Source organism: Eptatretus burgeri, chromosome 4, assembly GCF_056783735.1.
Source record: "Eptatretus burgeri isolate ZD-2024b chromosome 4, Ebu_testis_v1, whole genome shotgun sequence".
NCBI classification, from domain to species: Eukaryota; Metazoa; Chordata; class Myxini; order Myxiniformes; family Myxinidae; genus Eptatretus; species Eptatretus burgeri.
The window spans coordinates 14,947,761-14,957,760 of record NC_140964.1 but is presented as its reverse complement, the minus strand read 5'-3'; the positions used below and the strand labels follow the sequence as shown (position 1 = coordinate 14,957,760).

The window sequence follows — 10,000 nt, the reverse complement described above, 5'->3', positions numbered from 1 at the left end:
GATGTAAGAGACCTGGCATGGTGGGGTGGGGATACCAAAGGCACGACCGAATGGGATGCGACGGTGCTGAGCGCTACCCAGCTGACCGCGAGGGCGTGACATGTGGCACTCTCCAAACTGCCAGGTTGAATTGGTGCTTCTCACGTCCTGGTAACGTAAAAGGTGTGGCGCTCCTCAAACTCCCAAGTGGGACGACCTCTGACCAAGCCGGTCGTACTGATTTTCTCACGCGTCTTTCGCACACTTGCCATATAACCTTGCATCTTTCAGTGCACGCACCTCAGGCAGGTCTTGCCTTTTGTGGAGCATCAACGAGCAACACGAGACCCCCCCCCCAAACAGTTCTCTTCAGAGCTAATCACCACATGACAGGGCACTTCCCACTGCATCTCTCCCTCATCGGCATCGACACCTCGTTGAGACCCATGGGGGCCAAGCTTGCTCACGTACAGGTGCGGAAGGGGTCGACAACACCCAACAACTTCTTTCTTTATGTCCCCTTGTCTATCTAATTTCCCCGGATAAAGGTGGCATCTGTCTGTATTTAATTTAAGGCTGGTTGTATTAAGTTGTTTTTATTTTTTTTGAGTGCTAAGGATAAGACTGTGCTTTTGAGTGCTAAGGATCTTGTGTGACATTGCATTTCTGAAAATACTTGCATCTTTGTTAAAACAAGATTTCTTGTTTCCAAACCTGCTCGATTGTCTCTTTCCTTTATTGGTTAGACATAGCATGTAATAAATAGAAGGGAAGTTGTACCTCACTGATTTGCTGCTGCGCTAGTCTAGCTGGCAGCCCACCTACGGTTTTGCTTAGCTCTACGTAATTAATTAATAGACTAAGTTGGGAGGCCAAGAGCCATGGTCCCTATCACAGGAAGGTAACTGGAGAATTTGGTGTGTTGGGATCCTGCCAGATTTCGTCATCTTAAATGGTGTCTGTGGTTGCCTCGAAATCTGGTGCATCACTGAATTATCTGTGGCTCAGTTGCTTCAGGGTCATAAGGTCAGGAAGTTGGTCTGAGAGAGGCCACTCGTGACCCAGCGACGTCACCATAACAATATTGTGTGTGTGTGTGTGTGTGTGTGTGTGTGTGTGTGTGTGTGTGTGTGTGTGTGTGTGTGTGTGTGTGTGTGTGTGTGTGTGTGTGACAGACAGACACACGTTGATTGGTATCTACATATGCGAGTTTCAGAATGTGGAATGGAGTCCTCCCAGGGTGGGCTCAAAGTATCCACCTTCATTTTGGAAAGGGATCATGATTCACAGACCAAGCTGTGAAGTTTTATGTTTTCAAAGTTTTGTGCCGAGGGTTCTCTTCAGGATCGTTACTGAGCCCAGGACGGCTTCCAACTGAAGATAGTTTGGCGGGATATTCCCAGGGATGGTTTTTAATATCTCTGTGAGGTTCTTCTTCATCATTCCCGTGAGGTTCTTCATCATCACTGGTACAACTTTGGCATTCTTCAGCTTCCAGGATCTTTTCACTTCATGCTAGAGGTCTTGTTATTAGGTCATTTTCCTGATTTCTGCATCGTTGGTCCAAAATCACTGGTATTAATGTGAGCGGTTCTTCCATATTTTCAGTGATTGCTTTTGGGTAATTTTCCCACAAACTTTCTGGAACTGGAATATCAAAGTTTTTGTAGATGTGCCAGCGAATTACTTTACAAATGGTTGTGTCGTCGTGTGTTCAGCTGTTCTGACACGTTTTTGTTTTTCCATGTTCGGTCATTCAGCGTCACAAATCATTCTCTTTGCTAACCTCACCGCCACCCCTCACCTGTCTTTTTTTAGATCCTCGTGGAAGATCTCGAAGTCTTATGTTGTTTTTCTTCATCTTCTTCTTGTGGACTTTTTTGTTTCACAGCCTACAGTTTTCATCGAAACTTCCTGAAACTTGGCATATATATATGTGAAAATACCCTGTGCAGACAGTAACCATCTCCGATTTTGAAAATTCCTCCGAGAAACAAAGTTATGACGTCAAAATATCTTCGCTAATATAAATCGCCGAAAAAATTATCTCCGAAGCTGGGCAAGCTTTTTGAATTCTGTTTGTGGGAATCGAACAGGGCATTGGCAGAGATGAATTACCGCACATTACCGCACATATGATGCATCACTATGACGTCATATTAATTTTTAAGACGTCATTCCTATTTTTTGACATTTTTTGTTTCACATCCCAGAGTTTTCATCGGATCTTCGGGAAATTTGCCATGTATATGCAGAAAGACCACGCGCAGGCAGTAACCATCTCCGATTTTGGAAATTCTTCCGAGAAAAAAAGTTGATGTCATAATATCGCCGCTAATGGAAAATGCCTGTACCATTATCTCTGAAACTAGGCAAGCTGTTTGAATTTTGTTTGCGGGAATCAAGCTGGGCATTAGCACAGATAATTTATTTCAAACCCGATACATCACAATGACGTCATATTCGTTTTCATGATGTCATTATTAAGAGGATGAGGATCTTAGCTCATTTAAGCTTGTTCTTTACTTCTTCTCCCCCACCCTTTTCTCTCACTCTGTCCCCTCCTCGCACTCCCTCCTCATAAAATGCAGCACTCTCCTCCCACACCTCTGTTGCTCTCTCGGTGTGTGTGTGTGTGTGTGTGTGTGTGTGTGTGTGTGTGTGTGTGTGTGTGTGTGTGTGTGTGTGTGTGTGTGTGTGTGTGTGTGTGTGTGTGTGTGTTGGTTGCACACACACATCCCTCCCTCCTGCAATGAATAGCAACATTTGGTGAGGTGTCGCTCTCCCCACCTCCCCCCTTAGTCCCCTCTCTTCATCCTCTCTGCTTCCCCTTCCCCCTCTCACCATACACCTGCCTCCTCTCTCTTCCTCCCTCTTTCTCCCCCCTCCGCCTCATATTCCCACCAGTAAAGCGACGGGTTGTAGTGTTACAAATCTGAAAGCCTTATGCACACAGACATTCAGGTTCCTATAGCTCAGTTATTTCGATAAGTAAATGTGGATAGATAGCTCCCCGTCCCTTGTTTAATGGGTAATTAAATGTTCATGCGCTGCGGAGTTATTTTGATAGTCAGGGTTTTCTTTTATTTTAAATCAACTATAACTCCAACAACAGCAGCATCACCCTCACATTCACCTCGCTTCCTCACACCGATGCCATGGCCTACGTGTGTGTCGGCATACGTGGGCGGAGTCCAATGTGCCAGGCGGGGTTTCTTTGGGGCATTGGCATCTTGGATTTCGCTCCAAATACGGGCATGGCGCCCCTCTCAGCCAATCGGAGGGGTGCGAGCGAGATTCCCGGCGGGCAGCCAATGAGAAAGGGCCACGCCTGAACGGACGGCGTGGGAGAGAAAGAAAGGAAAGGAGAGCCGAGGATAAGTGCGGCGGATCTGTTGGAAAAAGAAGAGAGTTTTGGTTGTCGGGACGAGCGCTGAGCGGAGCTCTGGACTTTGATCGCTCTCGTTGGCGCCTGGTTCTTTGGGCCGTTTCCTCGAGCGCGTGTTATCCAGGGTGAAGACCTATAAATTCCGGGTGTTTGGCAGAGTCGACCCTCCTGCTCCACCTAACGGTCGTGCTCGCAACCGATCCCCGGCCCACAACAGTATTTACTAGTCGTTAATAATTCATCCCTAAACTGATTTTTTTTTTTTTTTTCTAAATACAGTCAAGGCTTGTGGAAGAGCTAGAAATTAGTGAGTACACCAGATCGAGTCCTATTACAGTTATTGCTGCACGATCTGGGACCAACAAGTACTATCGGCCACATGGACACATCGTCTTCCACCACACCAATCAATGGGGGATGGCATCTTCATCAATCATCTTGATATACATATACATATACATATGTATGGCCTAGAGGTCTGCACACTCTCCTCCAAATCGTCTATGCTGGGTTTGAATCCCGACCCAGTCTTCCCGGTGTTTCACAGGCAGGGTGATTCATCGATCTGTATGGCGTCCCATCTGCCGACATTAGTTGTTGGACGTTTAAGATCCCACGGTTTCCTTCACAAAGAGGAGCGAGTTATCGCCAACACCATGAACAAATTACAAATTCCTGTCCGAACGACTGAATGGTAAATAAAAAAGGTGCTTTATTATGTTTTTTTTGTTTGTTTTTTTTTGTCTGTCAGGTGCGAGCACGTAATAATGTTTGCTTACGTCAGAGAAAATATCTTTACCATAAAGATAAGATCTTTTCCACTGCAATGTCTGTTTTTTTTTTTTTTGTGCAACAAAACATATTGTCTCGATTCAAAGGAAAAGTGCAACGATCTTTTAGATTGCCAGCATGTTCGGATTTTGTGTGTTTTCATTTTATTCGCATTACGAATCACGTGACCTGGCAAGTCACAGTGAAGACGAGACGACTCAAAGTCCCAGGTCGATCGACATTAATTAGTGGACTTCAGAGATAATTTTTCAGCAGGAGAAGCAGATGAGATGTCGATGTGACAATAAACTGCAAATAATAGAGTGGCAAAAGTATTTCCACATTTCAGGATGTGCACGTACAAGTTAAAAAATATATATATATATTTGGTGAAAAATAAATGGTTGCATGCTCGTTTTATGCCAGGTCTTTAAAAATTGATGTCTTGATGTCTGAGTTTATCCACTTTTGCTGCCTTTCATCGAGCCGGTGGTATATTTTATAATGGTGAATGGTCTAGGAATCCGTGCTGGAAGCTTGGCAGCCCCCCCGAGCGGGTTCCACTGAAGAAAAACTGAAACTATTTTGTGTCTCTTCCCGCTTGGTAATTGTAACCTTGATGCTGTGGCAGACCCATTCTTTCCTGACAGCTTTTTGGGTGTTTTATTTTATCTTTTATATTATCTTGCACGTATCTATTTGGCTAAACAACTGAGAGACCGAATTGTTATGTTGGCAGTTATTTTTGAAAAGAAATATCCACCGAAATTAGCCTGTCAGCGAATGAAATACCTGCATTATTCTACATAGAAAGCAGCTATAAACATCGTTTCACGGGGCGACCCATAAATATTTTGCATGCTTGCTTCCGATACTCGGAGGCTAATATTTATGCCGTGACTTTTACAGGAGGAACAAAGGACCACAGTGGCTTAGTGATGTCTTCTTTTGTTATTTATTTGTTTATTCTGAAAAAAAATTTCAATTAAAAATAAAATGCATCCTCGTGATTGTATGGCCCAGACGCCAGAGGTTTATACACTCGCATCCTGTCCAGCCCGGGTTTGAATCTTGACCCACCTGCAAACTGTCATCCTGGTGTTTCAGAGGAAGGGTGATTCATCGTTGCGTGTGCCGGCCGTCCTATGGACGTTAAACTGGCGTCCCGTCTGCTGTCATTTGTTGGTGGACGTTAAAGATCGCACGGTGTCCTTCGCGAAGAGTAGGCGAGCTATTGCCAACACCGAGAACAAATTCCAAATTCCTGCTCTGATTTCCTGTGTTGGAGGTGGTGACCCATCCAGCATTGTAACCCCAGAAATATAAATCGCTTTGGCAGCACCGGTGCTCTGTCTTGGACACAGACCGTGGTTCATGATCAGATCATGACAGTTGTCTAACGACTCCACTGTTGCTGTAACGACTCCACTCTACAGGAGGAATTGACGGCATTGACGACCACAAATCGGCTTTTATTATTTCATTTTATTACTTCCAAACATTGCCGTCTAAAAACTAATAACCTTTCATGTCTCCTCCTTTGTTGCTCTGGCCTGTTTTATTCACAGCGCTTGAAAGACCAGCTTAAGGTACCTTTGAACTGGCATCCAGCCGTACAGATCCAAAACCAAGATGCGTACTCCAACATCGATGGCAATTTTGGCCCAGCAGGTATGAGCTGCTTGATGTAATCAATCTTATTGTTGCCATCAAAATTGTCATGGAGGTGCGCTTTGCATCACATTGAGCTCTTTATGCTTCATTTGTTTGTCTTGTCCATTCCCTGTTGTTACGACAGCGTCTCCACAGCATACAGCCATCCCGCGTGGAATTTCTCACCCCGAGGCTTGTCCAGCAACTGAAAATGTGAGCACACCAGAGTCTGGCGCTTGTGCCTTGAGCAGTCCCTCAGAGGGGCTTTGTGGCGTTTGCAATGTGGGGGCACGTGAAGCTGTCTTTACGACACCTCCCTCCTCCCCGCGCCCCAGCACCGGCAATGTGGTCATCTCCCAGCCTTCGGCCCATTTCTCTGGGCTGCTGGTGAGAGCTCTGTCCAAAACTAACCTCAAAGGACACAGATATTTGATTTTCCCTTCGCCGTGATTGTGTTTGTCGGTGAGGGACTCGGTTGTATGAAAGGAGCTGTCCATTTATTGTTCAGTTTAACATTGAACTGTTCTGCTCATACCAATTTGGTGGAGAGCATGTGGAAATTTGCATAAAGGTTGGTTTACTTAGGTTTTTATTATTCATTTGGTAAATGGGGAAATAACCCGAAGGGTAATGATGCTCAACAATGCAAACTCTTCTTTTGAATGATCGTCTCTTTGGTATTGATAGAAACTGATGACGGTGTATCCTGACCCATGTTCTTGATGACATGTGAATCAACTTATTTATACATGTTATAGTCGTCTTACGAACACAACAAGGTAAGTGCACTGCGTCGAGAACAAAACCTCTGAAGACTCCCATTCTTCTTCTTCTTTTATATGCAGCACATGGCTGTGGGTTTCATCAATTGCCGGGGATGTCAACGTGCCACTGATGCGCAATGCCCTCTGTAGGTTAGAACAGGAATTTGGAATTTTGCCAGGGTGCCGGCAATACCTCGTCTACTCTTCGCGAAGTGGGACGTACACCGTGGGATCTATAGCGTCGGCCAACTAATATTAGCAGACGGGATGTCCAGCTTAACGGTGCACGCGTTGATGCCAAGCCCTGCCTGTGAAACTCCGGAATGCTAATTTATACCCGCGTCGGGATTGAAACCCAGGTTAGACAGCTCGGGGGCGAGTGTGAGTATTCCCATTTGGAGATTGGCTTGACCGATATCATTACAACTCGACTGCTGCTTTGATTTGTTGCATTAATGATATCGCGGTCTATGGCTGGTGAAATTTTGTTCAATCAATCATTCACATATTTGATGGTTTATTCCGAGGAGGTCAGTTGTGAACCTGTTCTCTAGATAGTCGTTTAATCTTCTCTCTTTCTTTTTCTTTTTCTTTTTTTTTCTGAACTTTACAAAACGAATTCCTGTATTTATTATTTTTTTTAAATCTCATCCACAACTGGAACGGCACTCTGAAGCGCACACCTCCACCAGGCTGAACAGGTTATGTTTTGTATCCCACTGAAATGCCGGATCTGCATCCAGACCTGAACCAAAATCGAATCGGCTGGTCCTTGTCACCCACTGAACCAACTCGTCCACCAAGTTTTGTCATAACCCATCCAACAACTTTTTGAAATATCGTGCTACGTATCGTTTTTGGGCCCATCCATATTTCAATGGTGAAGAATCACTTTTAAAATCCTGGATCCAGATGTTCACCAAAATCAGATCGACTCGTCCTCGTCACACACCCATATCCTGCCACCAAATTTTTGTCTGAATCCGTCCATAACTTTTTGAAACATCCTGCTCACAGACAACGCAGGCAGGGGTGAAAACGTAAGCTCCGTCCACCTTCGGTGGCGGAGGTAAACAGTTAAGGGATTGTTTTCTGAAGTCCAGCATCGATTTGATAATTTAAAACTCTTATTCTCCTGGTCATTCAACATGCGTATGGCCTACGAGGGCCTGGTGATGAGATCCCCTTGCTTTCCTCTGCGATACTTTTTTTTATTATTAACTTTGTTGCGTTGCGTTCATTTTCCTGCTCTGTTTCTAATTATACCACACAGTCATGTGCGTTGTACGTGTAATGGAAGCTGTCACCTTATCTTGAAAGATGAAGGAATTTCCGTTCTTCACGCCTTCCTTCGATGCGTGTTCATTACAAAGCTAGCCTTGCTGTGATGGCTGTTTGCTCTCTTGGGCCTTGTGTATTTGACAAGGTATCTATTGTGTGTTCGACACGAGGTTCAGAAATTCGCAGATTGATTTGGATACATTTCCTGCGACTCACGTATGCCCTGTGTGATGAGGTACAACAGAGAGTAAATCTGTGGAGCCATCTTGTGGTTGGTCTTGGTGTGTTTTGAGAGAGGTCTTTGGGACTATCTTTTTTCCTGCAGTGAACCTTTTGGCTATCCTAAGCAGTACACCAACAGAGACAAAACCCACTGCATGCACAGGTGCAATCCAAGTGGTCTTGCTACCACCCTTTTCAGGGGGAAAAGGTCCTTGTATCCCATTTAAACAATTCAAATTATGCACAAAGGTGGCAAGTTACCTTTGAGCAGTCCAGCCTGGATTTGATCCTCGGCCTGACTATGAACTTTCAGCTTTGTGCTTGCTGGCAGGATGTTTCATAATAAAGTGTACAGTGATTAGGATGGACATTAAAGCTGGGTGTCCCATCTGCTCGCCTTAGCTGATGAACGTCAAATATCCCACGACGGTGCATTTTGTCAAGGGTAGACGAGTTCTCCACGCTACCCCACAAGAAGTTTGGAATAATTGTGGCCGTTAAAAGCAGTAGGAGCTGACCTATGACACCGGCAATTCACTTTTTGACACTTTTCGCCATGTGGTGTATATCCTAAAACTATGTGGACACCTGCTCGTCCAAAATCTCATTCCAAAAATCATGCTAATCAATATGGAGTTGGTCCCCCTTTGCTGCGAGAACAGCCTCCACTCTTCTGGGAAGGCTTTCACCTAGATGTTGGAACATTGCTGTGGGAATTTGCTTCCATTCAGCTACAGGAGCATTAGTGAGGTCATGAACTGATGTTGGGTGATTAGGTCTGGCTCATAGTCAGTGTTCCAATTCATCCCAAAGGTGTTCGATGGGGTTGAGGTCAGGGCTCTGTGCAGGCCAGTCAAGTTCTTCCACACCGATCTTGACAAACCATTTCTGCGTGGACCTCGCTTTGTGCACGGGGGCATTGTCACGCTGAAACAGGAAAGGGCCTTCCCCAAACTGTTGCCACAAAGTTGGAAGCACAGAATCGTCTAGAATATCATTGTATGTTGTAACATTAAGATTTCCCTTCAATGGAACCAAGGGGCCTAGCCCGAAGCATGAAAAACAGCTCCAGACCAATATTCCTCCTCCACCAAATTTTACAGTTGGCAATATGCATTCAGGCAGGTAACGTTCTCCCAGTATCCGTCAAACCCAGATTCGTCCATCGGGATGCCAGATGGTGAAGCGTGATTCATCACTCCAGAGAACGTGTTTCCACTCCTCCAGAGTCCGATGGCGGTGAGCTTTACACCACTTCAGCCAACGTGTCATATTTTACATGGTGATCTTAGGCTTGTGTGCGGCTGCTCGTCCATGGAAACCCATTTCATGAAGCTCTTGGCGAACAGTGCTTGTGCTGATGTTGCTTCCAGAGTCAGTTTGGAACTCAGTGGTGAGTGTTGCATCTGACGACAGACTATTTTTCTGCACTACACACTTCAGCACTACGCACTTCAGCACTCGGCAGTCCCGTTCTGTGAGCTTGTGTGGCCTACCACTTCCTGGCTGAGCTGTTGTTGCTGCTAGATGTTTCCACTTCACAATGACAGCACTTACAGTTGATCGGGGAAGCTCAAGCAGGGCAGAAATTTGAGGAAATGACTTGTTGGAAAGGTGGCATCCTTCGATGGTGCCACGTTGAATGTCACTGAGCTCTTCAGTACGGCCCATTTTTCTGCCAATGTTTGTCTATGGAGATTGCATGGCTGTGTGCTTGATTTTATACACCTGTCAGCAATAGGTGTGGCTGAAATAGCAGAATCCATTCATTAGAAGGGGTGCCCACATACTTTTGGCCATGTAGTGTACCTTCACCACCCACACCTCGCCCTCCCCCCCACTCCCCTTCCCCACAACTTCCCCTTTTTTGTTATGATCTGGGATTAGACTGGTTTTTTTTAACCTGGGTTCTCAGCATCTGGAGGCTAGTGCTCTTTTGAGG

The 10,000-nt window shown here is 45.3% G+C and overlaps 1 protein-coding gene across 6 annotated transcripts in view; it reads left to right on the top strand.

Moving 5' to 3' along the window:
- TAX1BP1 (Tax1 binding protein 1) overlaps positions 1-10,000 on the top strand; it is a 248,109-nt gene that overhangs the window by 211,094 nt on the left and 27,015 nt on the right. For 4 of the 6 annotated variants that reach the window (XM_085876996.1, XM_085876993.1, XM_085876991.1 and 1 more), the window contains 2 exons: positions 5,707-5,809; positions 5,937-6,178. In XM_085876996.1, the coding sequence (XP_085733122.1) occupies positions 5,707-5,809; positions 5,937-6,178 (345 nt within the window). The remainder of the gene's footprint in view (positions 1-5,706; positions 5,810-5,936; positions 6,179-10,000) is intronic. The other 2 variants (XM_085876995.1, XM_085876994.1) reach the window with 1 other exon arrangement.